Source organism: Fusarium keratoplasticum, chromosome 8 (assembly GCF_025433545.1).
Source record: "Fusarium keratoplasticum isolate Fu6.1 chromosome 8, whole genome shotgun sequence".
NCBI lineage: Eukaryota > Fungi > Ascomycota > Sordariomycetes > Hypocreales > Nectriaceae > Fusarium > Fusarium keratoplasticum.
The window spans coordinates 1,960,815-1,976,491 of NC_070536.1; the positions used below are offsets into that span (position 1 = coordinate 1,960,815).

Genomic DNA, 15,677 nt, shown 5'->3' on the forward strand with positions numbered 1-15,677 from the left:
AAAATCTTTGTTTTTTTCGGAGCAACGAGGGAGAGGGATGGAAAGGGAAGGGAAGGGAAGGGAAGGGATAAGGGTTCAAAGGGAATCCATCGACGTTGAGATGGACTGTGTTCAGCCTCTTGTCACCTTGAACGTGACGACAGCTTCTGGCCATGCATTCACTCGCCCTCTGCTGGCCTCGAGAAGCTGCTGTTGCTACTACCTCGACGGAACCATCCAGTTCAAGGGCCCAAGGCAGGCAGGCAGACAAGGAAGGGATAACAAAAGAAGACCATGATTGATGATGACTATAGGGCTCATGTCACCGTGCCTCGTGGGCAGATGCATTGTGCCAAGGGGAGAAGGAGAAGACTGGTCTGGCCATTACTGGTCAGCCAGTCTTTTCCCCTTGGTGTCTTTGTATAGAGGCGGTTGACCTGGTCGAGCTTTTGATGAAGGGTCTTTTATGATGCTTTTGCTGTATATCATCTAATTTCGAGGGAAGCATGAGCCAGTAGTGGTGGAAAATCTACATATTTGTTCAACCTGGTCTCGACTGATATTTGTGAAGTCTTGCATGGTGACGCGGCGACACGATACTCATGGGGAAATAACTTGATACTTGCGAGACGTGCTCTTGGGGAGTATTGATCTATATAGTTTGATTTCAACAGCCACGCCAACTTAATCATTCATGTCATCTAGATGAAGGTGCCTGTTCTTTTGGCAAGGCCATCCATTTCAACTCCTAAACGCCATCCGCGCTCGCTATACGTACAATACAGCCTTGCTTGCATCGATCCTTCATTACAATCCATGGTGTAGTAGATGAAATCCCTCAATCCCACTCATCTTATACATGTACCCAAAGCCCATGCATGAGCCCAAGACTCCTCCGACTCCTGATGCCGATTGCCGATCCACGCAGCTTTCTTTCCCATGCCGTCGTCATATAAACACATATACCAGAAAAGCCCTTACGCCAGTGGCTTGAAGCCCAGCTTGGAGAACAGCGTGTCCATGGCTACCCATTGCCGGCCGCACTTTTCGAGGTACTTGTCCACGACACCCTTGACAGTGCCGAAGCGCACGCGGTTGTGCTCAGCCTGGGCGAGGATGTTCTCGCGATCCTGCCTCGACATGTCAGCCGCTTGAGCCTTGGTCTTGGCCTTGTCCACATCCCACACGCTGGCAAAGTACAGCAGCTGGGTGTAGATGGCTTTCTCGGTGTACTCGTAGCGCATGCGGCCCAGGCAGTCCCTCGCGAGGCCCTTGGGCCCGAGGCAGCGGGTGCCGTAGACGCTCATCTGACGGGTACGGTTGCCACACTGAGAGTCGTCGCAGACAAGCCATCCTTCGTAGTAGCGGGTTGTCTGAGTACGGATGGCGTGCTCCAGCTGAGCCACGATGGACAAGGTCGAGATGGTGGCACCGCAGGAACCGCAAACCACGCCAGACGCAGTAACACGGTCAGGGGACACGGCGAGGCCTTCGAACGTGGAGCTAGCCTTGCACTTGCGGCACCGCAGGGAGAGGCGGGCACAGTCGCCAAAGCGAACTTCGTCGGGGATCTGAGAATCCAGGGGGTGGATCTCAAGGTCGTTGCTCGAACTGTTCTGCTGAGTCTGGAACGAGCTGTACCGCTTGATATCCAGTCCGAGCTGCTCGGCCAGCTGTGAGGTCGAGGTGCCGACAATGTTGGCGCAGAGACGTTCGACGGGAGGGAAGATCTGCTTGCCGATGTACCATTCAACATCGGGGAGCAGCGTAGGATCCGCCTTCAAGTCCCCGGGAGCATATGCTCGCTTGGGGGCGGGCTCGGAGCTCTTGCTGTCGCCCGTGATGACGTACGAGATGACATCGCCCTTGCGGACCGTCTTACCCTTGGCCAACTCACGAAGAGCGACTTGGACCTGGGGCATGGAGTCGGCGTTGGGATACTCCTTGGGGGCTTTACCCAGTTGCGTATAGATGATGTACTTGGGTACAGGGATCGTCTGCTCACGCATCTTACCAGCAATGTCACGTAGGTACTCGTGGATGCGGGCGATGGAGACTTCTGTGTCATCTCCAGACAAAATCTCGTCTAGGAGATGCTTGGAGATCTCCTTGGACAGGGCGCAGTATTCTCGACGCTTCATGTCAAGACCCTTGACTTCCATCTTCTCGATAAACTTGCCATCCTTCTCCACGAGGTTGATGGCAGCATACTTCTTCTTGGCTTGGAGGAGGATGCGGCGGAAGACGTTGTCGATGTCAATCTCCAGCAGCTTGTACTGATCGTTGACAGCCTTCTTGAAGTCGTTGCCCACCTTGAAGGCGTCGGCAACGTTGTCCACGTTGGCGTTGATCATGACGGAATCAGTGTCACCATAGATGACCTGCAGGGACTTGCTCTCGGCAAGCTCCTTGGTGCTCCGAAGAATCTCACGACCCTTGAAGGTTGTCAAAACAGCCAGCGGTCGGGCATAGAAGCGAGACTTGGTGTAACCCAAACATCCGTACATGGAGTTTGCAGTCAGCTTCAACGCCAGCTGCTTGATGTCCCAGGTAGCCAGCTCTTCAGGCGTGGCCTTCTTATCCTTCATGAGACTCTTTACTTGTCGACGTCTGCTGACAAGAGTGGCAATGAGCCTGGGAAGGATACCCTGCTCCTGGTTGGTAGGCACATCGGGAACTGCGTCCTCATCTTCGGCCTGCGTAGGGAGTTAGAAAAATCATACGGAAAAAGAGCCAGAGCCGACTTACCGAGGCTGTCCTGTCCACGGTTGTAAAGCAGATGTTGAACTCCTGAATGATGGATGGGTACAGAGAGTTAAAGTCCATGACAAGCACAAACTTGTCGTATAGGCCCTTCTCGGGCTCAAAGACGAGACCACCCTTGTACTTGTCCTTCTTCTTCGCATCGCCCGCCTCTTCCTGCTGCTCTTCCTCGGCACGTTGCCGGCCCCGGAAGGTCTGCTTGTCTGGGCAGATATACTTGTTGCGATGGAACTCGTGGAGCAGAATGTATTCGTTTCGCTCAGCTCGGGTTCCGGTGAGCGTTCGGGCCCACGAGTTACCTGCCAGGTTGGTGAGAACCTTGGTCAGGGGTAGCATCTGGACGCTGATGGCGAGAGCAGCGATATAATGTGTGTCTGCCTCCATGTGCGTGATGTAGTCCATGAGGCCCTGCTTCTCCTTAGCCCAGGTGCTAAGGGCCGTCTCATTGTCGAACTCGCGGCGTCGGTTATCCCCGGCGAGGTACAGGCTGCACATCTCGGTCAAGCTCCACGACTGACACTTGAACATGACAGACTTGCCAGCATCGTTGGCAAGGTCACAGAGAAGACGACCAGCGAGGATCTGACGTTCCGCAAAGACGTTGCCGCCAGTCTTTCCGATAGACGGGGGCCATTGGGTCCTGCGGAACCGGCCGAGCCTGGACCATTGGTGAATCTTCTTCTCATGTAGGCGGTTGAGAAGCACACTGTAGTCAACCCCTTCCAACTGGTGTCCAAGGATAACGTCCGGGTCGGCAACATCGACCTGAGCCAAGAAGAAGCTGAGAATATCTGCTTCTTGCTTCTTCAGGACAATCAAACCCCTATTCCTCTTCCTTGCAAGCTGGTCGAAGCCCAGGGGAAATCCTTGGCCGTGGGGACGGATGACAGTGAATGTTCGGCACGGAAGTTTCTCTGCTGGTGTAGTATCACTCAGTGACACCTTCTCATATATCCTTGCACTGATGGCCAGGATCTCCTGCTTGTTGTCCTTTGAGTTGAAGGCAGTTCTTAGAGACACGCTCATGAGAGTCAATGGTGGAACGTCAAGGTTGTCCGAGTCGCTGAGAACGGAAATCATGTTGGGATGCTCAGCCAACACTTCGAGCTTGCAGTGAGAACCGTTCTTGATGCTGCCAAAGTCGCCATCCTCGATCTTGAGCCAACAAGGGCCCATAATGTTCTTCCAGAGAACAAACTGCTCAAAGAGGGCAGTGTTGCTGCCAAATACGTGAGAGTAGGTCTCACCAGGTGTTGGGTCGACTGGGGGTTCTGAGAAACAAGTGTTAGCCAGTATCCGAGATGATGGTGGCGTGGGACGTACTGTTGTATGGGTACAAGAGCTTCATGTACTGGGCCTCCTTAGGAACACCAGGAAGCTCAAAGGCATACTTCCTGGTGCAGGCCTTGATCTTGTACATTCCCACCTTCATCTTGGTCATGATTTCGTCGACTTCGTCATACACATTAGACATCTCAACCTCCTCGCCCGTCTCCTCTCCACCCTGCACTCGATGCTGCCGAGGGAGGAAGTATAGTTTTCTCAGGATATTGTCAACTTTGACAAAGCAGCTGACGTATGACCTTGTCTTCTTGTTGAGGACCTTGCCAAAGAGGCATAGACTGCCGTTGATTTCCATGTAGTCTGTCCAGAAGAAGTTGAGACTCCCGTCTTCCTCGACGGCGTCCTTGTGGTCGATTTTGCCGATGCCCTTGGTCTCACTTGGTGAGCTCGATACCACGTTGAGCCTTTCTGTGAGAGCGTTCCAGGACGTGGAGTCGACAGCGGCGCCATTGGCTTTGACGGGAGAGGAGCTGGCGGGGGTTGGGTAGGATTCCGCCTTGATGATCTTCTTTATCGGCCTCGAACTCGTCAAGTTGACGCTGGTTGTAGCGATAGTGCCCGCGTGGGCAACTTCCATCATGTCCTCGTCTTCATCGTCCTTGGGCTCCTGCTTAACCTGAGCCTTTCTCTGAGCGACTTTGGCGGCGGGTGAGGATGGCGCTGGCCCTTCGCTCATTGGAATGTCGGCAACTTCGAGGTCTGAGATATCGTCGGCGGCGGGGGGCATGAAGCCGTCGTCGTCATCAGCAGCTGGGGGTAGGGGAGATGGTAGCCGAGTGTCGAGGGTCTTCTTCTTTTTGGGGATGGGCTCGGGGGCAGGCGATAGCGCCCTTGCCTTGCGGCGCCCGCCTGATCTCTCGATCGCCGAGATGCGCACAGCGGGGGCCGGGATATTGTTATCAACCTCGCCCAGTAGATCCGTCAGGAAATCGTCGTCGGCCTTGGTTCTGACGACCTGGATGCAGGTTAGAAGCTGATGGTATATCTCTAGTCGAAGGGATAGTTACCTTGGGCTTGGGCTGTGTCCTGCCAGCGCCCTTGGTAAAGTATTCGCTAATGTCCTTGTCATTGGCGTCTCGCTTTGCTTGCTCCTGTTGGCGGTTCTTCTTGGCTGCACGTCTTGTAAGCACATGGATCATGGCACTATGCAGCAGCTTCTGCTGAAGGACTAACCAGCTTTGCTAGGCCGCCCACGGACTACTGCCTCTTCTTCACTATCCGAGTCGTAGGCTTGTACCCGATCCCACTCTTCTCGACCGTCATCTGCGTAACCCTCGCCGTTGTCGTCGACGACAAAGTCATCCTCGTTTAGTCGGTCACGGACGATCTTCTTGTATCCGGCTTCGTCGACTTCGTCGTAGAGGTTATCGACCTCGTTAACCTTGTAGTTGTCAAAGGCCTTCTTGCCGGACTGGCGAAGGGCCTTGAGCTCTGCGAGCTTGGCCCTGTGAGACATGGCGACTGCGAGCCTCAGGCCGATGGCATATCAGAAAGGCAATTGAATGAGAATGAGGCTCGAATCTTCTGAACCGTTAGATATTCGAGATCGTATCCAAAGAGCAGCGTCAATATCGACAATATTTCGAGATGGTTGACAATGCAATGAGAAGTGGAGGGTGGAGGTCCTCGATCCCCTGGCATGGCAACCGTCATTAGAAAAGTGGCCAGGCCAACGCGTCAAGGCGCGTTCTCACTGTCGCGTTGCCCGTGTCGATGGTGGGGCTTCCCTTAAAGTGCTTTACAGAGTGTGCAGCCAATAGGAGCCTGATGACAGGTGTGGCGGTGCACTCAAGTTCCCCTCTGCAAAAGGTACTTTGCATTGCACAAGCGACATGTGCATAAACAGTCATGATGGAAGTCATCACAAAAAGAGTTAGCGTCATTGGCTGTGACGCGACCTCCCACTTTACGCGACTTTTCCAGTGTTAGTGCCAGCCGACCGTGTCTCTTTGGCAACTCCAAACTACTGTGGTGGAGGGGTCTGGTGCTTTGCACAATCAGACATGCCGCTCTCAAAACATGAGTGTTCTCCCCACAACCAATGCATTGGCACTCCTAAATATGTTGACAAGATATCGTAGTTCCTCTCAAGGTAGACATCCTTGCACTTAATGTCCACAGAGAGGGAATCCATTCAAGCCAGTCTCCTCTCTTCCGGCTCAAGTCGAGCAAGAAGAAAGAACACATTTTCACTTCCAACCCCAGGAAAGCTCTTCTTAAATTCATTTCTTCTCTCAATTTGGTTACGTCTGCTCAATCTCCAATGGCCCAACGCTGAGCTCGCCCGAGTTGTCTGTTACTCGATAGGACTACAGATTCAGGCAAATCGAGACCTCGGGTCCAGGCCATGGCATCCAATGGTATGACCATGCATTAGTACTAGGATGACCAAAAGGCATATACCAAAGATAGCTCTAGGAACCATGTTATCGGTGAGTATTTCTAGACTTAGAATACATTCAGTCATACTATGTCAGTTCAGTGCGTGGTGTCGAGACACCCAGGTTGAAAGTGGTGTTAAACATACAGACCCAGATCGTACACGACAAAAATCCATCTCCTTCTCTTAAACGCCTTCTTTTGCCTGCCCTGACCATTTTTTCTCTAGCTTTATCCTTCATGTCGACATTTAATATACATGGCTTGATATTGTACAAAAACCGGCTTGCCCCAGTGCCCTCCAGCATGTTTTCTACCGGCATTCATTCATATAGACGTCCATCACCACTCGATAGGAGCACGTCGACCGCGAGCATCGTTGTTCGGGGGCTCTCCCCGGAAGTCTTGATCTTTTGATCTGTAAGAACGACGCCCCTCGTCACGTCTCTGCCTGTAGCCCTGCTCGCGGTCCCGCCTCGGCCCAGGTTCCCTCTCGAGCTCCAGTGGCTTTCCCGCCACCGTCGTGTCCCAGTGAACGCCGATCTCGTAGGGGCTTTGGTAACCCGTCATGTCATCCTCTGCCGACTTGCGGCCCAGCTTGCGTAGTTTGGGCTCGTGCAGCTCGCGGTCCTGGAAGAAGGCATGGATCTCGCGGTTGATGCGGCCGCCGATGGGGCGGATCTCCTTGAGGTCCGCCTCGGGAAGCATCTCTTGCTGGATGATCTTGTTGTAGGAGCCGTACATGAAGCGGGCGAGGGCAATGACCTCACGCTGCTGGTTGTATAGAATGCCCTGGTCCTTCTTCGTTTCGGCCTTGACCTCCTTGAAGTAATGGTCGTGGAGCTGGCGGTACGGCTTCCAGAGGCGGTCGAGGGCCTGGGCGATCTGAATGCCATAGTCACGCTTGGCGCCCTCGACGTCGCCCTCGCTGGAGCGGTTGCGTAGGTGAAAGTGGGAGGCTTGGGAGACCCGGAGGTAAAGGCGCAAGGTGTGGGGATCAGGCACCGGGAGACGCTTCATCATGGCGTCGAGGGCGCGGGTCGAGTTCTTGATGGCGTTGAGGTTGATGTTGTCGGCGATGCACGTTTCCATGGCCATACGGAAGAACTGGGCGTCGATGCAGTCGTCAGGGATGATGGCGAGGACCTCAGTGCAGTGGGCACTGGCCTTTGCCGCCTTGAGCATGACAAACAAACGCGTCCAGCAGTCCCGATCTGGCACGATTTGGTGATCTCGTACTAGGCGGTTCCAGTACTTGATACCAACCGTGTTCAGGCGCGCCATTCCCAGAACTGTGAGCACGCCAGCCAACGTATTGCGGCCGGGGGTAGCGTGTGAGCCCTTTGAAACAACTTGCTTGTCATTTCTCGAGTTCTTGCCACTCGTGCTTGAGGCTGGGCCATCATCCTTTCTGGTCAAGTTGGGGATCCCCATGGTCTCTTCCAGGAGATCGAACACCTCCATCTTCTCCTCACGGGTGGTACCCAGCATGAGCAGGCGCATCATGGCGCATACCAGCGGCTCGTCGATTTTCAAGAGTCCTTTTCGCCACCTGTCCATGACCTCCTCCCACACGGCCTTGCCGCGCCGGATCGCAACCACAATATCTGCCTTCTTTTGGGTAACCGTCAAGTCCTTCACACCAGTCCCCGCATTGTATCGAAGGGCGTTAATGACGGTTGTGTAGGTGTAAGCTGTCGGCGGCCGGTGCGCATCGTCGATGGTGTTGAGGACGGAGAACATGGAGTCCAAGTCCCCTGCCCGGTTGCAGACATTGATGACGGCGTTGAGGTGAAACGAGTTTGGCGTGATGCGAGGATCTGTGATAAGTCTGTTGTATATCCTCACGGCCTCGGCCACGGCAAGCTTTGGGTGCTCTGATTCGGCAAGTCCACGGAATATGACGGTATAAGTTCGAGCGTTGGGTTCCTGGGCACGCTTCTTCATCTGGAGTCCGAGTCAGAAAAAGTACCAGGGCGGCAATGCTTTGCATCTATGTTACTTGCCTCGTTATATAGCTTTATCGCCTTGCGCAGCTGCTGCTTCTTCAACATATAACCGATCAAGTGGTTCCAGGATACCACGACTGCATAGTCCTTGCTAGCTTTCTGCGTCATAAACAGAGCCTCGTCATATTTGTCTTTCTCGAGCGCCGCCTGGACCCTTTCCGCAATCTTGTACGGATCTTGCAGGTAGTGGAGCTCCTTCAAGACGTTGCGCTCCAGTCGTTCCCTAGTTTTCTTTTCCGAGACGCCATTCTCCTCCTCTTGCTCCTTGACGGCAGGATCAATTTCAGCTTTGAGTACATTCGTTCCGCTCGGCATCCGCGAGGTTGTGGTCGTGGCTTCAGCGCTGAATGCGCGGATCGTCTGTCGGAGGGGACGGGCTTGAAGGAGGGTTGTCGATTCGAGAGCCGGTCTCCGCCGCGGGACGGAATGTAGCGTCCTGCGCAAACACGTACCGTAGGATAGCATCTTCTCGGCCAGAGCAAGATCTTAGAATCTGGTGGTTGAAGGTGGCAGGCGAGAGCCAAGTACAAACAGAGGCTTGCTTGACATGAAATCCGGGGTCTAAAAATTCCACTATCTTATCTTATCACTTCAACCCCCCAAAAGGTACGTACCGCGCCACACGCGCTTGTCATCTCTCAGCCGCGCGGGACCACTCGCGGGTCTCCTAAAGTCACACCCCTCCCCCCTGCATCGTTCCCAAGCACACAGACTCTCCAATTAGAGACGCGCTTCGCGGTCGCAATCCCAACCAGCGTTTCTTTTCTTCAGGTTCCTCAAGACACCAAGCAACAATCTACAATCAGCCTTTAGAGCATCCTTTCTTTCTTTTCGCCTAACCTTCCGGGACTATCATTCATCTGTCATCTCATTCCTCCAGTCGGGCCAAATCTGCAATCATGGCCAAGGTCGCCACAGACTTCGAAAAGATCATCCAAGAGGGTAAGCGACAACAAGGCTCTCCCGCAGACCTCGAACACCGTATCTAACCTTGGCTTCCCCCTCACAGGGCGCGAGCGAAAGAGGAACGAAGCCCTCGCCGACCGCATCTTCTCCAAGAACCGCCGCCAGAGCGCACCCTCGAAGCTCAAGGCCGCCCCCGGCCCATCACTAGCAAGCCGCGTCGGCGTCAAGAAGGTACACACACATTCACCCACCGGCCTCGTCAACGCCCTCCCATTGCTCTATCGCAAGGATCCATGTTAAACCCCATCTCTGTGTTATAGCAGCGCAACTCGTCTATCGGCATCCGGCCAAACCCCGCCCCTCCGGGCAACGTCAACGGCGAATGGACACATGACCTACACCACTCCATCAATGGTGACGATCGCGGCTCACTGAGCTCCCGCATCACCGCCCCCGGCGCCGCCGGTAAGAGGGCCGGTCGCCGCGCCGCGCGCCTGTCCGCTGCCCTCGATCGCATGGACACATCGACCGATGCGCCGCAGCAGGTCAACATCATCAAACCCAAAGGTGCAGCCGGCGCCGCCAGCAGCAGCCCCATGGGTATGACCATCCGAGGCCTCGCGGGGCCGTTTACAGTCATGGCGCAGAACTTTGCACCTGGCACTACGGCTGCCGACATCGAGAGTGCCATGACTCCTGTGGGTGGCGAGATGGTGAGCTGCCGGATCGTCAAGTCGAAACCCATCATGATTGTCGAAATGGCGTTTACATCGCGCGAAGGCGGCGAACGTGTCATTGAGACCTTCAACGACAAAACCGTAGGTTTCCCAATGTCCAATTCATCTCTTGTCCTTATCTAACCTCCTCCCTGCAGGCCGACGGCAGAATCATCAAGGTCTACCCCAAGATCGGTGGCACCCAAACCACCCCCTCAAACAACGCCCCCAGCAACGCCCCTAGTGGCCCTCGCAGCACCCGCCAGCCCAAGCCCAACAACAACGACAGCATTGTAGATGGATCTATGGGCTTCCCCGACCTGATGGACACGTCCAACACCAACGGCAATTCCTCACGGTCCGACCAGCTCTATAGCGACAAGCTTGTTGGTGGAAACCGAAGAGGACGAGGAGGCCAAAGGGGCCGTGGCGGAAGGTGATGATTCTGTCGCCTGACCTCGATTCTTTGGTTTTTGTCTATTCATCTTTCAAATCATCCTAGGGAGAAGCCATTCAGGCCTTTTGTAGCATTAGAAAAGCCAGGTCGTCTGCTTGAGGGCAGTCACGAAGGCCACGGTGTGTGATATTGGGGCTGGGCGTTTTTGGAGTCAATCTCTTGTATGCCATGCGCCGTCGCAGCGCTATTCTGGAATTGATGGAAATAGAGACAAGCGACAGGTATTCAACGTGCCAAGGTATCAGCTGAAAGAGCCGTAGTCCAAGGCAAGACGTGAAGCATAGGCAAGGGGCAATTCATCATGTTTTATACCGTAACCTATCCTCCCAAGACTCAACCCCAAGAACCCATCCCCCTTCCAGCAAAACGCACCAGTACAACTACACGATTGGGAATCTCAACCCAAGAATCTGTCCCTCTCCTGCTATGCAAAGCGCACTTTGTCCTCGTACACCAAACCAAAACAAAAATAACAATATCTACAGCCAGGATACAATCGCTGCAGGCGATCTGAGCGGCCTTCTACCGATCTCGTTCAACCCCGTCAACGTTTCCGCCCTCGGTCATCAAGCCCTTCCTCTCCCCAAGCTATAAACAAACAACAATCAAGTATGCCACCACCGGGAGCGTGCCCGGTTGTATAACAGCCGTGTCGAGGCGTGCCTCGCTCGTGTGAAAGCAAAAGAAATCATGCATAAACAAATCTCCCCATCCATCCCGCAGGCAACTGCTCAAAGCCATCCGGCTCCTATCGAACCAGAAGCCGGATGTGGTGCTTTCCAGCTCCCCCGTGATCCTCGCTTGAGGCATGTTGGAAGCGTCCTCGGCATTGAAATGCCCAACCGGACGGATATTGGAAGCCCCTGATTTCCTTCCCCGAGCTACTGCCGCCGCGTCTTGCTTGTGAGCGTCACGCTGAGGTCAATTCGGCACGGGCTGAGGTCTCGTCTTGTCAGCGCCCCAAGCATCGGGGAGGGGAGAAAGAGGCTCCTGGCTCATTAGAACTACCACAGGGCTTTGCTCAACTACCAACCATGAGCTCTGGCTCGTTTGCCATGCCGTCGTGATCGGACGTCGGGGGCGGATGTTCGCCTAGCGAGTGGATGCGCTCGAGTCACAGGTTGGCGCGGACATCTAGTCCATCGTTAGGCCAATTCAATGCCAGGTGTTCTGGTTGCCCATAAAACCTTCTTCGAGAGTACGCTCCTCCAGGTTCCGGATGAAGTCCCTGTTTCCACGACCGCCTTGCTGCACCCGGCTCCCCCTTCGTCCGGCCCCTGTTCGAGTGGCATTTTCCGCCGCTGTTGCCAGGCTCTCTCCAGTTGGTGGGTAGTACGCCGGGCTTGGCTGCAACCGAATTGGTTGACTGGGATCGAGGTGGCTGGCCACTCGTTGGATGGCAGCAGGAATACCGCTCTGCTGCTGCTCCATGGTCGAAGCACGTGGCCGTTGCTGCCTCATGCCTCCTTGTTGATACATGTTGGGCTGGGGCATTTGCGCATACTGACCCTGAGCCATCTGTTGAGGCTGCTGAGACATGACCATCGGTCCATACTGGCCCGACTGTTGACCATATGCTGAGGGCATGTTTCCATGACTGCCTCCAGGAGAATACATGGAATTGTTTCCATACATCTGCGATTGCACATGACCAGACTGAGAGTACTGTCCCGAGTTCATCGAGGCGTAAGCTCCTTGGGCTGCCGAAGCGGCTTGTGCCTGCGCCGCTTGCGCACGCTGCTTGCTGAGTGCTTCGGCTTGTTGCTGCTGCTGGGTTCCGGGCGCCGGTGATCGGTTCAGCGAGCTCGACTTGAGGTTCATGGGCGGAACAAAAGGACCAGTAAACTTTTGTTGCGTGATAAAAGGATGAAGCTTCGCTTGCTGTGGTGACCATCGCTCCAGAGGGTTGATAGTGAGAAGACCGCGAACGAAGTCGATGAAAGCGATGCGATTGTTCATTTCTGTACCTGTCAGTAACAGTCGCAGTAGTACTTGCATATAATGGATACATACCTCGATCAATCTCGCTCTGCTTCATGTTTTTCCGAGGCATAGGGTACGACTTGATGATCTCAGGGAGGGTGTTGGCCTGGAAGTACTTCTTGCTCGGCTGCTCCTTGGTACCGCGCTCGCGGGCGTACTGCTCCATACTCTTGAGGTGATATGTCCGTCGACCAAACTCGTCTTGCCTCTTCTCGAAGAAATCACCAGCTTGCTTGCCCATCTCGATCATCCAGTTAGGCGGGTTGCCGAGCATCTCGACGATTCGCGACACCTGGTTGTACTCGGACGAACCTGGGAACAGTGGCAGTCCCAGGAAGAGCTCCACCACGATACAGCCCAGGGACCACATATCGATAGCGGAGGAATAAGGAAGGCCGAGTAGGACTTCGGGGGAACGGTAGAATCGGGACTGGATATAAGTGTACACGGTTTGTCGCTCGTCACAAGCCGAACCGAAATCGATAATCTTGATGATGGGGCTCTCGAGATTCTTGAGCAAAATGTTTTCGGGTTTCAAGTCGCAGTGAATCAGGCGCGCCTTGTTGAGCAGTGCAAGACCATTGAGAAGCTGCTGAGCAAAGACGCGGACCAGAGTGGTGCTGAGTCCTCGGAACTGGTTCTGCTTGATAAGCTCGTACAAGTTGACGCTGAGGAGCTCAAACACCAAGCAAAGATGTTGACGGTGGATGAATGTGTCCTTCAAGCGCAGAAGATGATGGTCGTCGTTCTTGTCGAGCTTCGTGTTGAGCTGATTGCAGGGTTAGTCTTGGTGAACTATGGCCAGTGGGTTCTCATCGCATACCAAATCGAGTACTGAAACCTCCATCATACTCTGGTTGAAGTAGGCTGTGCGGTTCTTGATGACCTTGACAGCCACCACCTCTTGGGTCTTGAGGTTCTGACATTTAACAACCTGACCAAAGGTACCTTGACCCAGCACGTCCAGGATGAGGTAACGGTTCCTAGAAAGGTCAATATCAAGCGCCTGATAGTTGGAGGAACGTATTGCGACATACTTGTGGCCCGCCTCCTCCGAACCAAGGATGTCGTTGACGTAGAGGATGTAATCGCTGTCCTCGTTGTCATAGCCATCGTTCTTGACACCTTTACTAGGCTTGGTCAAGACTCTACGGGGATTGCGCGACGATTCGTATTTGAAGCTTGGGTTGCAAATGCGGTATGTAGCAGGCAGATGAACGGTCAGAGCTTGAAGGGGCTGCGCAATCCTGTAAGCATGGAGGGATACGGGCGAGCGGGAAACCGCAAAAAACTTACGCTGATGAAGCCGCCTTCGGGATTGGCGCGACGGAACGGAGGCTGCGAATTGACCTTGGGGTGAAGGTCAGACGGAGCCCTCAGCTTCTTAAACTCTGGCACAGGGCCTCTGCTGACGGGCACAGGCCTACGAGGAGACTTGGGATCGAGGTTGAAGGCGCCATCGATGTTGGCAACAACAGACGAAGGGTAGCCCTCTGGGGGGTTCCCAGACGCGTAAGGGTTGATGGGAGGCAGCTGCTGGCCTGGCTGGTGCGGGCGACCACCGGGAAAGTAAGGAGGCTGAGAGTAGTCCTGGCGTGTAGGTGATTGCCGCTGCGAGGTCGGGCTGGTGAACTGGCTGTTGGAACCGGACTTGGGCGCATACGGCGAGGTGGGGGACAAGGTCTCCATGGGAGAGTATCGCTGGGTAGCAGAAGAGGGCTCCTGGGGAGATTGGAGGTTGACGGGACGACCGCCCGACAGGTGAGACTGGTGATGGGGCCTCATGGGGTACTTGATGCCCGCGTGGGCGTCGTGAGCATCGTGCATGGCAACGTCGCCGTTGCCGTCGCGCATCTGAGGGGGTGCAATGGGGGAGGCGGCCGGGTTACCAGCGGGAGCAGAAGCGGGCGGAGCAGCGCCTGGATGAACGGGAGCGCCGCCGTGGTACTGGTCGTACTTGTATCCGCCAGGAGGAGGAGGCTGGGAGGTGTAGTCTCGGGGCACCTGGGAGTTGCCGTTGTGTCTTCTCGAGGAGCTGGGCGAGCCTGCGGCGGGATATGCCTGCCACTGGGTATCCATGGCGCTGACAGCTGCGGAAGCCGAGTCGAGCAGCTGAGGCGACAGCGTCAAGGTGGTCGCCGGGGTGGTTCGAGGAAGTGGTCGACGACGGCGGCGGGGGAGCGGTTGTTGTGATTGTCGTCGCCAGTGGGGATGGGGGAATGCGTGGTTATCGGCTCTGGGTCGATGAAGGTCGGCGTCGAGAAGATCCCGCCGAGGGAATGATGGAGGAAGGAGTGGGAAAAAATGAGAGCAAGAGATGGAGGAGAGGCTGGCTGACCCAGCTAGGTAGTGTAGCTAGCTACCTGGGTAGACAGGTTGGATGGTTGGCTGCTGCTGCTGGTTGGGTCGGGGTGTAATGCAGTCGCCAAGTTGGAGTTGGAGTTGGGTTCAGGCTGGTCCCGTCGGTCGCGTAGAGCGTGAGGTGCCCGCTAACTAGTCCACCAGCCCAGCAAGCCAGCGCGCAAGGTCAGGTAGGTACCTAGAGGCAGGTATGGAGTACCGTAACAGCACAGCACAGCCAGCACGGAACAGAACAGCACACGCGCAGCACGTATGTACGTACGAATTGGAGCTCTGGTCCTGTCTGGCTCTGGGGGCGGGAGGGGGCGGGATTGGGCAGTCGTCAGTGGAGGCCCAAGGCCCGGGGGTGGGTATGGAAGAGGAGGGAAGCGTGAGAGAGCGTGTGTGTCGGTCAATCAGTGGATGAGGGTGGTAGAGACGAGGATGACGCAGAGGCGGCGAGATGACGAGAAGGTGGTGATATGGTACAGTACGGTACGCCAAGAAGATTGGCTTTGGGGTTCTCGATCGATAAAAAAGAGGAAAGGGAGTAAAATGGAAAGGTTAATAAGCGCATGTACTACTCATGGTGAGAGAGCCCGAGACCGAGAGGAGGCGGATGCGGATGTGGATGTGAGAAGACTGCGGCTGCGGCCAACCCGGGGGACACAAGATTTGTCCCTCACTCAGAGAAAAAGGATGAGACAAGACCAGACGAGGAAGGCGGCAAGTGGGCGGCCCGAGTATGAGAAAGACGGCATCCAGCAATGGAGAGAAGGACGACGTCAAGAGATGGATACC

The 15,677-nt window shown here is 55.0% G+C and overlaps 4 protein-coding genes across 4 annotated transcripts; 1 reads left to right on the forward strand and 3 right to left on the reverse strand.

The window, feature by feature from the left end:
- Positions 1-956: 956 nt before the first annotated feature.
- NCS57_01043000 (DNA polymerase) lies at positions 957-5,542 on the reverse strand (the record flags this gene model as incomplete). Its single annotated transcript, XM_053060175.1, has 5 exons — positions 957-2,675; positions 2,728-4,013; positions 4,066-5,041; positions 5,094-5,197; positions 5,260-5,542. The coding sequence occupies 5 exons, from the start codon at positions 5,540-5,542 to the stop codon at positions 957-959; spliced, it is 4,368 nt and encodes a 1,455-aa protein (XP_052910569.1).
- Positions 5,543-6,807: 1,265 nt separating this feature from the next.
- NCS57_01043100 (uncharacterized protein) lies at positions 6,808-8,939 on the reverse strand (the record flags this gene model as incomplete). The annotated part of the gene is made up of 2 exons (XM_053060176.1): positions 6,808-8,412; positions 8,472-8,939. The coding sequence occupies 2 exons, from the start codon at positions 8,937-8,939 to the stop codon at positions 6,808-6,810; spliced, it is 2,073 nt and encodes a 690-aa protein (XP_052910570.1).
- A 434-nt stretch (positions 8,940-9,373) lies between these two features.
- NCS57_01043200 (uncharacterized protein) lies at positions 9,374-10,536 on the forward strand (the record flags this gene model as incomplete). Its single annotated transcript, XM_053060177.1, has 4 exons — positions 9,374-9,416; positions 9,484-9,611; positions 9,701-10,198; positions 10,255-10,536. 4 exons carry the CDS (start codon positions 9,374-9,376, stop codon positions 10,534-10,536), a joined length of 951 nt encoding a protein of 316 aa, XP_052910571.1.
- A 1,172-nt stretch (positions 10,537-11,708) lies between these two features.
- Positions 11,709-14,615, reverse strand: NCS57_01043300 (Protein kinase domain-containing protein; the record flags this gene model as incomplete). Its single annotated transcript, XM_053060178.1, has 5 exons — positions 11,709-12,514; positions 12,567-13,305; positions 13,360-13,519; positions 13,574-13,773; positions 13,833-14,615. 5 exons carry the CDS (start codon positions 14,613-14,615, stop codon positions 11,709-11,711), a joined length of 2,688 nt encoding a protein of 895 aa, XP_052910572.1.
- Between the last annotated feature and the right edge of the window lie 1,062 nt (positions 14,616-15,677).